Raw genomic sequence first — 20,007 nt, 5'->3', positions numbered from 1 at the left:
GGACATTACAGACATGGTCACTTCTGTATAATATAACAGTCGTGTCGGGAATCAATGATTACATGTGGACATTACAGACGTGGTCACTTCTGTATAATATAACAGTCGTGTGGGGAATCAATGATAACACGTGGACATTACAGACATGGTTACTTCTGTATAATATAACAGTCGTGTGGGGAATCAATGATAACACGTGGACATTACAGACATGGTCACTTCTGTATAATATAACAGTCGTGTGGGGAATCAATGATAACACGTGGACATTACAGACATGGTCACTTCTGTACAATATAACAGTCGTGTGGGGAATCAATGATAACACGTGGACATTACAGACATGGTCACTTCTGTACAATATAACAGTCGTGTGGGGAATCAATGATTACATGTGGACATTACAGACATGGTCACTTCTGTATAATATAACAGTCGTGTGGGGAATCAGTGATAACACGTGGACATTACAGACATGGTCACTTCTGTATAATATAACAGTCGTGTGGGGAATCAGTGATAACACGTGGACATTACAGACATGGTCACTTCTGTATAATATAACAGTCGTGTGGGGAATCAGTGATAACACGTGGACATTACAGACATGGTGACTTCTGTATAATATAACAGTCGTGTGGGGAATCAATGATAACATGTGGACATTACAGACATGGTCCCTTCTGTATAATATAACAGTCGTGTGGGGAATCAATGATAACACGTGGACATTACAGACATGGTCCCTTCTGTATAATATAACAGTTGTGTGGGGAATCAGTGATAACATGTGAACATTACAGACATGGTCACTTCTGTATAATATAACAGTCGTGTGGGGAATCAATGATAACACGTGGACATTACAGACATGGTTACTTCTGTATAATATAACAGTCGTGTGGGGAATCAGTGATAACACGTGGACATTACAGACATGGTTACTTCTGTATAATATAACAGTCGTGTGGGGAATCAATGATAACACGTGGACATTACAGACATGGTCACTTCTGTATAATATAACAGTCGTGTGGGGAATCAATGATAACACGTGGACATTACAGACATGGTCACTTCTGTATAATATAACAGTCGTGTGGGGAATCAATGATAACATGTGGACATTACAGACATGGTCACTTCTGTATAATATAACAGTCGTGTGGGGAATCAATGATTACATGTGGACATTACAGACATGGTCACTTCTGTATAATATAACAGTCGTGTGGGGAATCAATGATAACACGTGGACATTACAGACATGGTCACTTCTGTATAATATAACAGTCGTGTGGGGAATCAATGATTACATGTGGACATTACAGACATGGTCACTTCTGTATAATATAACAGTCGTGTGGGGAATCAATGATAACACGTGGACATTACAGACATGGTCACTTCTGTATAATATAACAGTCGTGTCGGGAATCAATGATTACATGTGGACATTACAGACGTGGTTATGGAAATAAAACACGGAAGAATCTTAAATGTGTGTAATGTATCTTAAGTTGATACATGATCAAACCCCTTCATGTTTTCCGGTTTTCATTTTTCCCTGTACTACTATATCATAAAACATCTTCGTTTTGTACATGAATCATCCTATAAAGTAGATATTCTGTTACATCAGTATGTTAATCAGTGTGATTTATGGATGGTAGAAGGCGCTCGATAGTCAAATAGCAGATTCTCTCAGCTACTTAATTGGATATAAGTCTTTACGTACCAGGAATATGTTTCTGTCCTTTGTTTTTCATTGTTTGACATTGGTCAGTTTCGCCTCTGCACGTAAGTAGATAAAAAAGTATATATAAAAATATTGGATATGTTTTGATTTCAGGATGAGACCGGAAACGGTTAATTGTGAGTTTATTTTAACAGAAATTTATAATTGGTCTCTTCTCCTCTTATATCTCAGGTAATCATGAATAGAAATGGCTATTATTGAACAAACAACACTCAACTGCAGCCTTTCACCCTGGACACTTTCGTTTTTATATTTGTTGTAATGAATCGTAATAATTAAACGGACCTAACTCTGTGAAATAGGTGACAACGAAGGGACTGGTAGTTGAAACCTTCTGGACTAGAAATCGGGAAGAAAACATGGATGATGTAATTGGTCCTTTGGGCCAAGCGACTATTTGTGTGTGTATTCTAGTGAAAAAAAGAAAAGCAAATTCGGTCGTTGTAATATAACATTTAGACACATGGACTAAAGTAAATTAAATTTGACACTGAGCTACCTGCGTGCACTGTGCAAATGTTATTCAGTTAAAATTTAGCCGACCGAGGCCCAGTTGACGCTACGTACTTTCAGCAGATTATTTCAAGAAAGTGTTCCCCCTGGGTACTCCTGCACAATATGTGCTGGTAAATCATTACAAATTGAACACGGGGACTGTACAGATCAGCTAAGGAATCGGTTACGGGTGTTTCACTTAAGGCCACGACGTCCCTATGTTGGTCAGACACTTACACAGAAGTGACGCCAACGTCAAAGGCAGTAGCTGCTTTCATATACACCTAATCGGTTTCGTTTGACCCATTGGAGACACGCGTTGTTCACTGACCAGACTCGCTTCACGCTTTACAAATCATATTAACGACAACGTGTCTTTCGACGTCGTGGTATTCTGACTCTTGTGTAACGGAAAGCGACAGTATTGAAAGGTGTTATTCATTTGTACGTCTTCTGTGAAATTTCAATTACGGAAAAATTTGTAATTGTGTTATGCAAATTACAACCTAGAATACCGAAATAAATTCAATATACACAATAGTGTTCACGTAAGTCGTTGATTTTTGGTCAAAAATTTATTAACTTTTCTTTCCTCCTAAAATACTGTCAAATTAATACATGTACGGCTGGAGTAAGACTTTTACAGAAACGGTAGTTACCAGTGTTACTATTAAAAAATTAAATTAGCGTTACAAAACAAAGTCGAATGCCGAAATACAGGTGTGTACCTTGTTTCTTCATCTTACCTCAGTCACATCTGTGTTCGTGTACACAAATGAACTGCCTCGTTTTCAAAACTGTCACGTGATGTAGAGAATGATTTTCCGAATTAATTGAGTGTTGGAAATAGACTCTGAATATCGTGATAGCACAGACAGGCAACTGGCAGTGTATAAAACATGTATTTTCAATAAAAAATAACTTTATTTATTTTATTTTGCTTTGTGGTTTACTTGATCGGTTGCTGTTTTACAGATTTTCGATTCTTCAGCAAGAATTTGAGAGTGATAATTAATTTTCAGCACAGTAAAAAGTTAATCAAGCAAAGAATGAAGATCTGTATGTGCTGAATTATTCCTAAATGTGATCATGTCTACCTGTCCATCTGATGCTATGTTGCTAATATGAAAATAAATATCCACATCAAACAGATCTATCTTATCTGTTTCATTCTTATACTGCAGGTTTAAGAGTGACAGTGAGTAAACGCTATTGTGGCGTTCAGGCTGGAAATGACGTCACACTTCAATGTTCAATCGACTCGAACGAAGGTACCTATTCTGTGTTCTGGAGAAAATCACAGCATGGTAAAATATACAGCAGTACTGACAGCAGAATTAACGATAAATATTCCGGATCATCCCCAACAAATCCATCATTGACCATACACGACTCAAACGAAGCAGACTCTGGTGATTATCGGTGTGTAGGCACAACAGATAGGGGAAATCGGCGCAGTGACTGGATACGTCTCTATGTTACAGACGGTAAGGTCTGCGTTTTAATATCAGTTGTACCATTGTACACTCCTGGCAAAATCAGGTACAAATACATGTATGTGTAACTTATTGTTCATGCATTCACATACGAGTACCTGTAAAATTTAATTCAAACATGAAGAAGTGTAGATCCGCTTATGTATCATTTGAAAATACAATCGTGTATGTGTGTTTGGTATGAATATAATATAGATAGATATATGCAAGGCATTGTATGTGGTGTGTGTGTGTGCGTGCGTGCGTGCGTGCGTGTGTGTATTGGGTGGTGTGTGTGTTGGGGGATGCGTCTGAAGGTGTGTGGCTGTGTCTGTTCATCATACTATATACTTATACTTTTGTTTTCAATATAATGACAGTTGGTCTCTGTGCTGGGGTCCCCCAACCTAGATGGTAAGGTGATTAGTCCTACACGTAGGATAGGAAAGACAGGTGAAAGATTACCAAGGCACGGTAGTGATGGACATTAGAACTGTAAGGGGGGGGGGGGTACTACTAGTGAAAATCTGGCACTATTTCTCGTTTACATGTATTTCTTTTTCCATTGCTGGTTTGAGCATTATGGTATATTCATGAAATTCAGGATTTTGGTTTCACATTTGACAATATTTAATTATTTCATGTGTTATAGAAATGCGGTTAGTACCTTTTATTTTAAGGTCTACAGAAGATGTTTGGTGAAGTCATGTATCACTTTTTGTTTTTGTGGATTTTTTTAAAATTACGTCATCAATTGCATATCTTTCTTTTTTGGTTTATAAGTCAATTAAATATCACGTTTGTTTATTTTTTCCGAAATTTCGAATTTTCAGTGATTTTTTTAATGTCATTTTTACAGTATATGGATGTCGAGTCCAACCCAGGTCCGAAACTTGGTGGGCTTTCTATATTTAATTTAGATGTTCAGAGTGTTAGACATAAATTAGACGACATTGAATACATGTTTAACCGAAACTCAATATGACGATCAGGTCACTTCTAATGATTTATGCATGGAAGGTTTCTCCTTTTAGACTTGATAGTAATTTTGCCAGGGTGGTATTTTGGTTTATATGAAATAATCATTTGAAAGTTGATCATTTGCCTGAATTGAAATATCCTTGTGATGAGGTAATATGGACCAAAACTAACCTTTCCAACGGCTTATAGACCAGAAAACTCTACCCAACCGTTTTGGGAAAATTTCAGGTTGTCTGTAAATAATGCTCTGGATATGTCTCCAAATGTTATAGTACATGGGGATTCATATGTTGACTCCCTCACTGCTTCAAATAATCATGTGTGATATAATTGTATAGTTTACTGTATTATTATTTGACTCTATTTCCTGCACTGACTCATCTGTAATTTCTACTGATAGATCAATTAGTGATCATGATGGTTGTAATGTTACCATTAATCTTCCTTGTCTTTTTAAACCAGCCTATACATGTAAAATTTGGCAGTACAAGAGGACAAATTTTGAAAAATGCAATTAACTTATATCTTATTATAACTGGATAGACATTTTTTTATTATTGTGGCTCAGTTCATTTTGCCTGTGATCGTTTTACGGACATTTTTCTGTATTTTGCTAACGAATGTATTCCCAGTAAAAAGGTAAATATACAGCCTAATGATAAGCTATGGATGACCTTTCAACTCCGAAAAAGCTTAAGAATTAGGGATAGGCTTCATAAGCGCGGTCACCAAAACGTTTGGCAGATATTAATAAATTTAAATCACAGCGAAACAAAGTTGATAACATGAAAAAAAAACTTATAGATTAGTTTAAACTTTATTTTATTTTAAACTGTATAACATTTCAGCAATACAAACAGTATACATAAGGATTCGAAAACAAGTACAAAGTACTTATATTAATCCGTCTCCTGAATTTACGAAGCATCGATCGGACGGCACTGACTAATATTATACATTATATATTGAGCATATTGGTACATAATTAGGGAAATGAAGATATTTGGGAAGAAAGGGGGGAGGGGGGATGCAAAGGAGTTGACAGAAAAGTTGAAGGAGTTAAAGAATGAAGCAATGCAAATATGCTGCATTATGGAGGGGAACCGAGCTGAAATCAAACTTAAATTTGGACACACATGGTTGACCGTACATGTCAAGTAAGTCTATAATACATCAGTGGTAAGTAAACACAATTTTACAAAAACGACCCGTGAGTAATTGGAGAATCAGTACTGTACCACAGTCTACTGTAATCTCACATAGTACAAATATCATTACACAGAACTATGACAATATGCATATAAAATTTTACATACGTAATCTACATTGAAATGCCATGCCGAACAAGTGCACTGGCAGTTAGGTATTACTATGTGCATACTTATAGACATTTGATAAAACTCAAGGTGAGAACTTAGAACCGTTTCGACTGGTAGATAAAAAATTGGACACAGTCAAAAATATTTTCGTTATATCTAACTGGCATATCGGGATTTCCATACAGGAGGAGATTCGTGTCGTACTCCGGAGGAAGGTTTCTGAAGCATTGATCTCTTAATAGTTGATATTTTGGACAGAAGAGGAGGAAATGCTCGGTTGTTTCGGCAGATAGATTACAAGTACACATGGGACTATCAATTAAGTTACGTATATATAAATGACTGTGCAGAGAGCTGCAGTTCATCCTTAATCGCGCGTGGTGAATTTGGGCGAATCTACTTCTGCAGTAGTAATAATAAGGTGGAACAGGATGACTACCAGCGTTTAAGAACTTTTTGAGGTTAGTAAGAGAAGGGTTTGGCTTTATATCATCGGGAAGTGCATTCCACAGGTCAATAGAGGAGGGGAAGAAAGAATCTTTGTAAAGCTTTGTTCTACAGTTTATTTGACAGAAGTTGTTTGCGTTTCTAGTATTGTGAGAGTGGAGATCAGAATGACGAGCAGGAAGTGTGTTGGTGAGATAGGAGGGGGACTGACCATGGACAATCTTATGAAATTGTACGATCTTGTGATTACTTCTTCGAACTGAAAGAGGGTCCCAGCCAGATTCTTGGTAAATTCGGTCGTGACTAGTTAGCTTAGTAGCACCAGTTACAATTCTAGCCGCTTCAAGCTGTATATTTTCTAATAACTGACTTTGTGCAATCGTTAAATTGTCCCATATTACATCACCATACTCTAAGATGGGTCGAAGGAAAGTAAAATACATTTTTTGTAGAGTCTTTCTGTCAATACTGAATTTGAATTTCCTAAGAATACCAAGTTTCTTCGATGCTTTGCTGATTATAGAATGCACATGGTCAGCCCACCCTCCATTATCAGATAAAAAGACGCCAAGGTGCTTATGACAGGAGACTTCTGTTAATAGGATGTTATTCATAGACAAGGAGGGATGAATTGGTTTATTATTTTTCTTACTTACAGTCATTGTTACAGTTTTGTTAGGGTTGAAATTGACAAGCCAACTTTTGGACCAATCATGAACCTTTTTTAGGTTATCATTCAAAATGTTAGCACTTAAATCCGGTAAATCCACTATAACGTAGAGAGACGTATCGTCAGCAAATAATTTTACAAAACAATTTATATTTTCGACAATGTCATTAATAAAAATCAAAAACAATAATGGACCTAAGATAGACCCCTGTGGTACCCCGGCAGTAATAGATGCTAAATCAGACATTTTACCGTTAATAACAACTCGTTGAGAACGATTATGCAAATAATTTGTGAACCAAGCCAGTAGATTACCTGTAATTCCAAAGTTTTCGAGTTTAGAAAGAAGACCTCTATGCCACACTCGGTCGAAAGCTTTGCTAATATCGCAGAAAACCATTCTTATTTCTTTACCTTTATCTAAAGCAGAATATATATCATTAGAAATAGATATAAGTTGGTTCACAGTGGAATCACCGGATCTAAAGCCAGACTGATAAGGAAACAATAGAGACTTATCAATTAAATAATTATAAACATATTTGTATACGCATCTTTCCATCATTTTGCCAATAATAGATAATAAAGAAATTGGACGATAGTTGGTTAGTACGGATGCGTCTTCTTTTTTGAACACAGGTGTGACATTAGCCCTCTTCCATAGAGACGGGAACATACAATCAGCAAGAGAGCAGTTGAACAGTGAAAGGAGAGGATAACTAAGAATATCAGCTGCTTCTTTGATTAATCGAGAATTTATAAGATCTGGCCCAACAGCTTTTTTACAGTCAAGATGCTGTATAACATCAAGAACGTCTTTTCGAGATATGATAATATCAGGAAGTGAATGATTATGGGGTTTATATAGATGAGGGGGGTCAACACCTGTGTCATCAATAGTAGCTTGTGAGGTAAAGTAAGTGTTGAAGGCATTGGCCTTTTCTTGGTCGTCCTGCGTTATGTCATTGTTAATCAAGATCGGAGGTATGTTGCTTTTACTACAAGTATTAGACATAAAATGATTTACAATTTTCCACCATTCCTTAGCACTTATATTATCATTATTTTTAAGTTTGTCACAAAGATTGTTAAAATATTTTCTTTTGGAGTTACGAATAGCATTTACACAATTATTTCGAATTTTCCTGAAATTTCCCCAGTCATTACCATTTTGAGATTTTTTAGCTTTGCGATGTAAGTATTTCCTTTTTCTAATTAACTTTCTGATAGTGTTATTCATCCATGCAGGATCGTTGATTCTTACAGTTATATTTTTATTGGGGATACACTCACCTGCGATCTTGAGTAAAATATTAGTAAATTTGTCTGTTTTGTCGTCGATGTCATTACCAACTAGAATTCCGTCCCAGTCAATTTTGGAAAGTTTATCTCTGTACAAGTCATAATTACCCAGGTCATAAAGCCAAATTTTACGTTTAAAACAAGATTTAGGAGGTTTGGAAATATTAATACTGCTATAGATAGGACAATGGTATCTCATAGGCTGGTCGAGAAAACTTTCGCCAACACTACAACGGTTTATTAGAAGGGTCACTAGCACAGACTATATCTAAGAGAGAGGAAGAAGACTCAGTGAAGAAGGTAGGGCTGGCAACGCTTTGTGTGAGATTAAATGTGGTTAGTAGGTTATTTAGGTGGTGTGAGTGGTGATTGTTAGTTAGGAGATTTGCATTTAGGTCGCCAGTTATGATTATATTTGATATTCCTGTGTTAAATGCAAGTTCTATAGTATGAGCTATGTTGTCCCAAGATGAAACTGGTTCGTTAGGTGGCCTATAAAATGTCCCATATAAAATTTGCCTACCAGATATATTTAGTTGTAACCAAACACACTCCACTGAAAATAATTCAAGGTCTGATCGGCGTTTGGAGGGAATATCATTAGAAACATATACAGACACTCCTCCTCCCTGTCTATTAGGTCTACAATAACAATATGGTGAGGTAAAACCAGGCAAGTCTAAATCTGAGTTTATATCATCGGGACTTAGCCATGTTTCTGTAAATGAAAGAATATCTATTTTATTTAATTCACTGAATAAGATATCCAATTTTTGTTTTAAACTTTGTACATTGAGGTGTACAAATGTATATTTGGCATCATCAAATAAAGAAGCAAAATTAGAGGAACACGTGGAAACTGTGCATAAATCAGATTCAGACTCGCTAGGTCCAGGATTTTGTTCAATATCTCCAGACATGAGAAGCAGAAGTTGAAAAAATATCAAAGTAATGCCGAAAGTAACGGGGAGAAAGATAAAATTCTTCACCTCTCGTGGTACCTGGCTGACAAAACGTGTCAGCATGTTCATGGGAGTTAAAATTGTATTTACTAGTACAGGTAATATATGTATTATCAACATAACAAATAAAAAGTCGACAAGTACAGTTCCACAGATGTATATATAGGAACCAAGCATACAATGCAAACGGTTGTAAAATACGCCTATCCGGACACGGTATAAATTAGGGCAAATTGGCATTTATGTTACGGAGGATAACATTCGGAGAAACATCAAAAACCGTATCCGGATAGGATATAAAACAACTTGTTCGCAATCAATGTAAATGTGTAGGAAGAGACAGTGGCATAATGCAGCATGTGTATCCGTATAGATAGTGGGGTAGGGGAGGTAATTGTGTAGGGTAAGAATGATTGTGCAAGGAGAGAAGAACAGGGAGATTAACATGATAATGAGGATGATGGCTATTGTTACCATCATAAGAGAGATGGGGATCAGGTATATGCTATATTACATATATATTGGGATATTTTACACAATTAAACGCATGGACAATTGCATTTATGGTTAAGAAAATGCATGAAATAATATTGTAGTTGAGTAACAAATCACAAAATATGATTCCAAATACAGAATAGTATGTACACAGATAAAAAAAGACATTTCTACTGATTCCTCTGATAATAGCAAAAACCATGATAATAGCAAAAAACAATTTTCGAAATTCTAATAGGAGGTAGTTGTAATTGGGGACAAACATAATTGTAAATACATATATATATATTACAAACAAAATAGCTTAACAATTTCCATACGAAGCTGTGGGTGTACATAACTTGAGATTTACATATATACATTCTCTGTTTCCATCCCATGTGGGATCAATGACCATGGACGTAATGTAATTTGACGTAGGCATGACGTCACATTAAGAGTAAGTGATGTATACATCTAATAGAGTTTGTGTTATTATTAATTTACAAATATATTACACTGGACAACAGTAAATATATTACACTGGACAACAGTAAGTATATTTCACTGGACAACAGTAAATACAATACACCGGACAACAGTAAATATACTACACCGGACAACAGTAAATATATTACACCGGACAACAGTAAATATATTACACCGGACAACAGTAAATATATTACACCGGACAACAGTAAATATATTACACCGGACAACAGTAAATATATTACACCGGACAACAGTAAATATATTACACCGGACAACAGTAAATATATTACAATATATACACCGGACAACAGTAAATATATTACACCGGACAATATAAATATATTACACCGGACAACAGTAAATATATTACACCGGACAACACTAAATATATTACACCGGACAACAGTAAATATTTTACAGCGGACAACAGTAAATATATTACACCGGACAACAGTAAATATATACACCGGACAACATATTACACCGGACAACAGTAAATATATTATATTACACCGGACAACAGTAAATATATTACACCGGACAACAGTAAATATATTACACCGGACAACAGTAAATTACATATTTTTTTTTATATTACACCGGACAACAGTAAATATATTACACCGGGACAACAGTAAATATATTACACCGGACAACAGTAAATACATTACACCGGACAACAGTAAATATATTACACCGGACAACAGTAACCATATTACACCGGACAACAGTAAACATATTACACCGGACAACAGTAAATATATTACACTGGACAACAGTAAACATATTACACCGGACAACAGTAAATATATTACACCGGACAACAGTAAACATATTACACCGGACAACAGTAACCATATTACACCGGACAACAGTAAACATATTACACTGCACAACAGTAAATATATTACACCGGACAACAGTAAATACATTACACCGGACAACAGTAAATACAATACACCGGACAACAGTAAATATACTACACCGGACAACAGTAAATATATTACACTGGACAACAGTAAATACATTACACCGGACAACAGTAAATATACTACACCGGACAACAGTAAATATATTACACTGGACAACAGTAAATACATTACACCGGACAACAGTAAATATATTACACCGGACAACAGTAAATACATTACACCGGACAACAGTAAATATATTACACCGGACAACAGTAACCATATTACACCGGACAACAGTAAACATATTACACCGGACAACAGTAAAAATATTACACTGGACAACAGTCAAATTGTGTAGAAGTATACAACAAGATATATATAAGTATAACATTTCTAGTCGTTTCGGACTGTTCATGATTACACGAAATATTTACAGATTGATATTATTTCATGTTTATCTTATTTTTTTTTTTTTTATTACCGCATCACAGATGCGAAATATATTAACAAAATACGTAAATGGGCATCCCTGGGTATACGAGGCGAGAGATGTGTCTTTATACAAGTTTATGTTTTAACAATAAAGCTTTTAACGTACAATTATCAATAATATATCAGCAGAAAAAGTATCAGTATTTATGTAACGTGTACAGAATGACGAACTTTTAGACTTACGAGCTAGAGGTACATCCCAAGAGCTCTGTTGGTTGAAAAGATAAGTAATATGTGTATATTTGGATACGAAGTTTGAGTATCAAGAATGTTTATGAGCACGCGTAAATTTTGTTACACCTGTATGATGAGCAAAATAATTGAGGATATAGATAAATCAGACTAACGAACATACAGTAATGGATAGGAACACACGAACAAATATTTTCAAGGTGCGCTTGCAAAGGGAGAAAGAAAAAATCTATTAATACATGTAGATGGCTACATGGATAGGATAGCGGATTTATGAGTTTAACAAAAAAAAATAACTTCATTAGTTCAATAAGCCGTGAGCACATCCTGAGAACCACAAAAGTATTGAACAAATTCTGATGTAAGCTTGAATTATATACTCGATTTGCATACATTGTGTTAATATATTTTCAATTAGATCTATATAGAATAAAATTTGTGAATACAAGTTTCATGCTATTGCTGAAAAGACAAATGTATAAATGGCTACAAAGTTGAACATGTATAAGCTAAAATGCGTCCAGGAAACTGACAGTCGAAATCGAGACGTGGACTTCCAAAAGGCACATAGGTCCTGTGTTGATATAAGACAGATAGCGACCGTCGGAGTGTCAGCCCAGCGACGCTGCTCCAACTAGGTGATATCACATATTGTGACGTCCAGCTGATGGCGCAGCTCAGATTCGTTTTCAGCCTCCAGATTTGGCCACTTTCTCTAATCAAAATCTGCCATCTGTTGTCCAAGTCAGCATGTTGGACATTTTGCTGTATGGCCTGCAGGTCATTGGACATGTGAACTCGGACAGCCATGGCGATCCTCTGGACGTCAATGTACGATAATTTCGAATTCCCGGGATCAGCAGCCTAGAAATCAGCTGTCTCAGAAAAACTGGGTAGCGGAAAAGGTAGAAGGCCTGGCAGGGGATGTTGGATTCCCTGCTGGAGGGTTGGGGATGTAGTAGCCATCGGGGATGATAAATTGAATCCAAACACACTATCGGATAACGGGGTTGATGTGGATGGTAAATGTTTTTGTTTTTTATTGTCTCTGGTGATAGGGGATGGTGTTGATGATGAGGATAATGCTCTTTTTGACTTAGAAACGGGAATGGTATAGTTCCTGAATGACATTGAGTACAAGTAAAACAGTCAAATATCACTTCATTTCAATGTACACGTTCACATACATGTTACGGTCACGGTTCGATGAACACAGGAATGTATACCCGACACAATAAAGCACTTTCAATAAAATGTTATTCAGCTGGAGTGAGACATATCACATGTACGGTATAGGGTATTTAACCAAAGAAGTTATTCAATGCATCATAAAACAGTCAAGAATCAGATCATTTCAATGTAAACGTTCACATACATGTTACGTTCACGGTCCGATGAACACAGGAATGTATACACGACACAATAAGCACTTCCAATAAAATGTTATTCAGCTGGGATGAGACATATCACATGCACGGCATAGGGTATAACCAAAAAGGTTTTTCAATGCATCATACAACCATAAGTCTATACCAAACCTGACCCCGAAATACACAGAATTCACATTTCCATTGGAGCTAATCTGTCAACACCGTCCATATTATCCAAGGGCCGACAACTCTCACTCATATAGATTATGTTACTAATGATATAGATTATTTTTGAAGACTTCTAGGTGAAACAAATGTTCCAATTATTGAGCTTAAAACTGACAAATTAACTCAATTAGATTAAATTCGACTGAAATACGCGATGTTCTACAGATATTGAAGCTCTACAAGACTTCGGATGAAGATGGAATAAGGCAATACTGCACACACTGTTTGTATTACGTTATATTTATTTGATATTTCCTTAACAGCAGGGATTTATCCAAACAAATGGAATTTACCTAATATTATGTCATTGTTTAAAAAGGATGACAAGACATTCTCCTTCGAAATTATGTACCTATTTCCGTGTGCTGTCCACTGTTGGTAAAGATTTTGAGTGCTTTTTAAACTGTTGTACAACTATTTTATAGAAAATTCTTTGTTTTACAAAAATCAGTCTCGTTTTATTCACTGGGCAATTTTGCAGTGTATCAACTCATTAACATTTATCACCAAATTCGTATTGCACTCAGAAAAAACATGCATGTGTTGTATTCTTTGACATATCCAAAGTCTATGATAGGGTCTGGCATAGAGGTCATTTGGCGAAATTAAAAACGTACGGAATTTCAGGTGAATTGCTTATATGTCTGGAAATTATTCATCTCATAAATATCAACAGGTTTTTTTTAAATAGTTCATATTCTTCTGTCTGAAGGGCATTGAGGCAGGGATTCCGCAAGGCTCTATTATTGGACAACTTTTATTTCTTATAGACATAGAATTTGATGGGAAAGTCTTAAATTTGAAAGATTATCATAAACATTTATGTGTTACTCAATTCGAATGCAAAGCGTGTTGGGGGCGGGGGGGGGGTCATGTTAATGGAATTTGCACTTCGGCTATGAAAAAAAATCAATGTTTTACGGAAGTTGAAATATTTATTAAGTAGGGATGCTCTTTGAAAAAATTAAAAGACATTTATTTTTCTTGTTTTAGAAAATGCTTGTGAGTTGAGGGCGGGTTGCACTATTTTTGAACTAGAAAAGGTAGAAAAAAACAAAGTAAAGCCGCTCGCATTATATTAGGACTGTCTTCATATATCCCTATTAATACTTTATACTACGAAGCTGGTCTTAAAAACTTATCTAATTTCAGAAAAATTAGAAAACTTCGTAACTAGTTCATAAGATGCATAATAAATTAACACCTGAATGCCTCAATGGGTTTTTGCTGTCTTTATGTGGCGAAAATCGTTACGAATTACGTAACAATAATAAGTATAGGATTCCTCCTTTCAGACTGTCTCTTCCTAACTCTTCTTTTCTACCTTCTACTCTTTAATGATGGAATAACTAATAACTTAGGAAATTCAGTTCGATCCCAGCACTGTATTAATTCATTCAAATTCAGTTTAATATAATGCATTCTAAGCTCTAACACCAGTGCAGTTCCCTCAATTAAGATCTTTTTAGAGTTAACCTAGAATTAAACTAATTGAAACGTTGGGTTAGATATAGAAATTCAATTGCTTGGCAATTCTCAAGTTTTCTTGGACCTTAATTCAAACTTTTTTAGATCTGTTTAAACTATATTTAATCCAGCAAGATATTTTGATGTCAAATTTTAACAATAACTGTATATTTGTATTGTTAGTATTGTAATGTTATCTCAAATGTATATTAGGCGAAGGCGTCGATAAGTTTCAATAACTTGTACCTGATCCCTTGTCTATCTCTTGGCAATAAATATGTTTAAACTAACTTCGTGTACTTCACGAGCTTAACATGACAGGGTATCCATAACTACCCAAAACATAATATCTGTATGTAGTCACAGTGTAAAAGTTTCTTTCTATACCATGTTGGAACTCTTCCAGATTTTCACATTTTAAGCCCTTAACGTTACTAAGAAGAATACGTCTCCATGACGCAGCTTCATCGCTAATATAATCGCTGTATATTCCAAACACAGAAACCGCAGTCAGCGCAATAACATTTTAGCGTGATACTTTGCACGCAATAAGCGCAAAATAAATATTACCTTTAAAGTATGGATTTTTGCAGTCAACTTCTACTGTCTTACGTATCTACCATCGACTTTTGTTTTTGTCGGCAGTAATATAAAAAGAACTCTTCTTCGAAAGAGGTGCAAAGCTCATTGTTTGGACAATCGACATCCATGTTTTGTTTATCATACATTTTAGATATTAATAATTTACATAAAAAAGGTGCTATTGCTATTGCTGGTGGATTTTTTCCACAATAACTGCTTGTTACCCGTCTATAATTACATATTTGAATAAGACTGATTTTTATTCTATTTATGCGTCACTTAAACATCAAACCTAAAGCCCACTAGCATCAGTGATGGGTCCCAGAAGAAAAGAAGCGGTTATGTGAGAAATTTAATCAATTATTTGGCATAAACCATTGAAGGAATTGTGCATGGCTTTCAAACTCTTTAAATATTTAATTTTACAAACATTTGTTAGCTGGAACAGGCATGGACTACTTTATTGTTTGCTTTAGGCAATATCAACGAATTACCGGTAGCTTCCAGACAAATTATGTACATTTTTTTTCAAGCTCAAGAGAAGACGAGTCGACTCTATCTGATAATCTAATCAGACCACAGATTCAATATATTGTTTGCATGATGTAATATAGTACATCTTATCTTGAAGCCTGAAACTCATTTCGGCAAAAAAATTAAATTCGTCCTTATAAACTTTATCGTTTGAATTTTTTTCATTGTAGTGAGGGTGCCAAAGACTACATACTCTGTTTTAGCGGGACGTACCATCACACTTGAATGTTCGATTTTGCCACCAAAATACCTATCTAACGTACACTGGACCAAAGAGGGGGGACAAGCTCAGGTGTTCAGCTCTGTCAGTCCGCGGAATACAAAATATTCTGGATCTTCCTACAGAATGCCTTCATTGACCATACGTGATACAAATGTAAAGGACACTGGTACCTATACATGTAGAGGGCTGAAATCAACAGGTAAAACCTACTCCAGGTCACCTCTAAACTTAACTGGTTCTCCAATCACCTTAACAGTGTGTAAGTAGTAGTTACCAAGTTGTTTTATTGTAAAATCATCAACTTTCTCCTGAGATTAATTTTCGTTGAAATCGTCGGTACGTACCGCTAATTATTTAACGAATTCCATAAACATTAAAACTGGTATATAATCATTGCGCAATATTTATCCACGAAATAGTTTTTCCATAAAAAATAACACGCAAATCTGAGGCCCACGAAAATATCGGATTTTGCAGTATTATTGACAAGTTTAGAGTTTTGGGCTTGTGGGCAGTACATCAGCTATTTCGCTTGACACGCAACCGACACCGATATTAGTTGTAAAACTTGTGCCCAATCCTATTGCTACTTATGAGCAAAGACATATTTATAAATCACAGAAAATTAAACTGAAATGCATTAACTACGGGATTTTCATCTAACAATTCCGATATACATTTCTCTAATTTAGCTTAAAGAATAATTTTAGTCAGCGATTCTGACCAGATAACGGCATAAGATGGTAGAAAACATAAAACTGTAAAGCAGCTTATTCAATATGGTGTCGTCTTATTGTCATTATAATGTAATGTCAAACTATCTGATCTCAAAAAGCTCCCAAACATTTTTTTGAATACAACTTTATTGTATGTTCGGATTCAGTTTTTCCTTTTAAAATGTAACAAAATGAAAATTTAATGGTTTTCCGTAAAATATATATATTTTACTCTTATGATATAATACATCAATATTTTTCATCCTTGTTTCGCACTCATGAAAGTTATAGATATTCTGTTACAGGCGTTAAATACTACTAAATATTGTTTTATATTGTATCGATCATCGATACAAATAATCCGTCAGTTTAAAGTCGGTAGGGACACGGTGATTTCTTATGGAACTATACTCGTGTAATATATACTCGTCACTTATCATCATTACGTGTATCCTTTTCAATTTATAAACTTTATACACTTTGCTTATGAAGCGCACATTAGGCATGTATACATGTAATATTCAGAAAAAATTGATCTGACTAATATCACATCCGGATCTAACCAACAATGTCCGCTCGTTTCAACACACCGTGCCCTTACTAAACCGTCTCCTGCAAAGCCAGCCTAGAGTTCCATAGTATCTTTTGTTTGTAACGTCAATAAATGTAATCCTTACACCACCCCAAACCCTACTACCATAAAACAGTATGCTATCTACATATAGAACTTGGTGGAGGGTAGTTTTTACATTTAAATGTAAATTTGTGCATTGAGAAAATAATGAAAACATGGCTTGATGACCACGGCCAGCGAATTGCTTCTTTTTTATTTTAAATAGCATCAGATTTATTCTTGGAGCTTAACAATACATCCAAATAAGCGAGTAAACACGAATCAATGAGCGCTGTACGGTTCCTATGTCCATACATATAATGACGTCATTAAGCATATGACATAATCAATAGTATTGTAATGACAAAACATTGATAGAGGAGCACATACACTAGCACTCCAATGATTAAACTGCCAACGCATATAAGTTTCATTATTCTAAATTTTCCTAAACAATCAAAGCCAAACTTTAGTGGTTCCCACGTATAATACAAAGCGGTGCTGATGTTATGTGAATTTGTAAGGGGATTGACCCAAAATATATAGATGATTAATTTATTTCGTAACCCTTAGACTGGCTGTATTTGACCCTTAGACTAATATTTTACTCTAGGACCGAAAGTATTTTACACTTACATTGACAATAGTTAAAGTCTGCCAAATTCAAACAAGAAAGTGAACAGTCAGTAGTGTGAAGCGTCGCCCATTGTGACGTCACAGACAATCCCATAACGCTTCAAATGTTGTGATATTAATTATAACATCTCGAGAAATGTGTATACATCGCAGTATTTACATTTGAATATCTATAACAGTTTATAGAAGTGAAAATAACAGAACACGTAAGTTGAAAACTACGTCGGTGCCCTTTTTTTATCTACGAGGTGTTGGGGTCGATCATATATATGTGACGTAGACTCGCTTATAATTTGTAGTATCAAAACACATCACAGGGTTGAGTGCTGGGCACCTTGGCACACCTCCGATAAAGCGCATCTTGACGAAGTTAAAAAGGGGATCGGATCTTACACGGTGTCAGATGTAGAATGCTTCATTCCTTCCTTGGCATGAAGCTAGCGTATATAGAAAGTCTTCTTTAGTTACAGTTACTAAATAATAGTAATAACGAAATATTGAATATCATTTTCATAAGACGTTTTACTTTAAGCATCACAGTTAAGCTACGGTCGTTTATCAAACGAAATATGCATCGTGCGCAATCGCCTTTATGATGTCTATGTTGTTCCGTACACGTGATAACTGTCAAATAATGTTGATGTTTAATATGAAACAAGCCGTCTTATGTGGCGATTAAACAGAAAAATTAACACTATCAATTAAAACATCTGGTCAGTAGAATATCAGGTAAGGAATGTTTCCCATCTTTGACGTACTAATGTTATGGTTACAGATAACCCATTTGCCGTCACAATCAAACCAAGCAAAGAAAATATTTCGAAACAGATAGGAGATTTTCTCCCAGAAAGAACATGTGTATCAGATGACTGTCGAGGTAAATGTGAAGTTGTGTGGACTTTACCTAATGGCAGAAAGAAGAAAGACAATATCTTCAACAAAAATATCTCAAAGGACGACACTGGGAAATACACATGCACAATCAGCAATGAGGCACAGAGTGAATCGATATCCTTCTACGTCACCGTGAACTGTAAGTGCGAGCAGTAAGTTATCCTAGTAAGAGTATAGTTTACTGTGAACTGTGTGTTATCCTAGTAAGAGTATAGTTTACTGTGAACTGTGAGTTATCCTAGTTAGAGTATAGTTTACTGTGAACTGTGAGTTATTCTAGTAAGAGTATAGTTTACTGTGAACTGTGTGTTATCCTAGTAAGAATATAGTTTACTGTAAACTGTGAGTTATCCTATTAAGAGTATAGTTTACTGTGAACTGTGTGTTATCCTAGTTAGAGTATAGTTTACTGTGAAGTGTGTGTTATCCTAGTAAGAGTATACTTAATTGTGAAATGTGAGCTATCCTAGTAAAGGTATTATTTACTGTGAACTGTGAGTTATCCTAGTAAGTGTATAGTTTACTGTGAACTGTGAGTTATCCTAGTTAGAGTATAGTTTACTGTGAACTGTGAGTTATCCTAGTTAGAGTATATATAGTTTACTGTGAACTGTGTGTTACCCTAGTTAGAGTATAGTTTACTGTGAACTGTGAGTTATCCTAGTGTATTATTTACTGTGAACTGTGTGTTACCCTAGTAAGAGTATAGTTTACTGTGAACTGTGTATAGTTTACTGTGAACTGTGAGTTATCCTAGTAAGAGTATAGTT

At 35.4% G+C, this 20,007-nt stretch overlaps 1 protein-coding gene across 1 annotated transcript; it reads left to right on the top strand.

Annotated features, from left to right (window-relative positions):
- Positions 1 to 1,720: 1,720 nt before the first annotated feature.
- Positions 1,721 to 19,376, top strand: LOC132557519 (sialoadhesin-like; the record flags this gene model as incomplete). Its single annotated transcript, XM_060222015.1, has 4 exons — positions 1,721 to 1,800; positions 3,439 to 3,741; positions 16,326 to 16,637; positions 19,119 to 19,376. Coding segments are annotated over exons 1-4 (928 nt in total), but the record flags the coding sequence as incomplete, so codon positions are not given.
- Positions 19,377 to 20,007: the final 631 nt, after the last annotated feature.

This window comes from Ylistrum balloti, unplaced genomic scaffold (assembly GCF_031769215.1).
Source record: "Ylistrum balloti isolate Yb309-2 unplaced genomic scaffold, AGI_CSIRO_Ybal_v1 Utg370684, whole genome shotgun sequence".
Classification (NCBI taxonomy): Eukaryota; Metazoa; Mollusca; class Bivalvia; order Pectinida; family Pectinidae; genus Ylistrum; species Ylistrum balloti.
The sequence above is the reverse complement of the archived record's forward strand: the minus strand, read 5'-3'. Positions and strand labels throughout refer to the sequence as shown.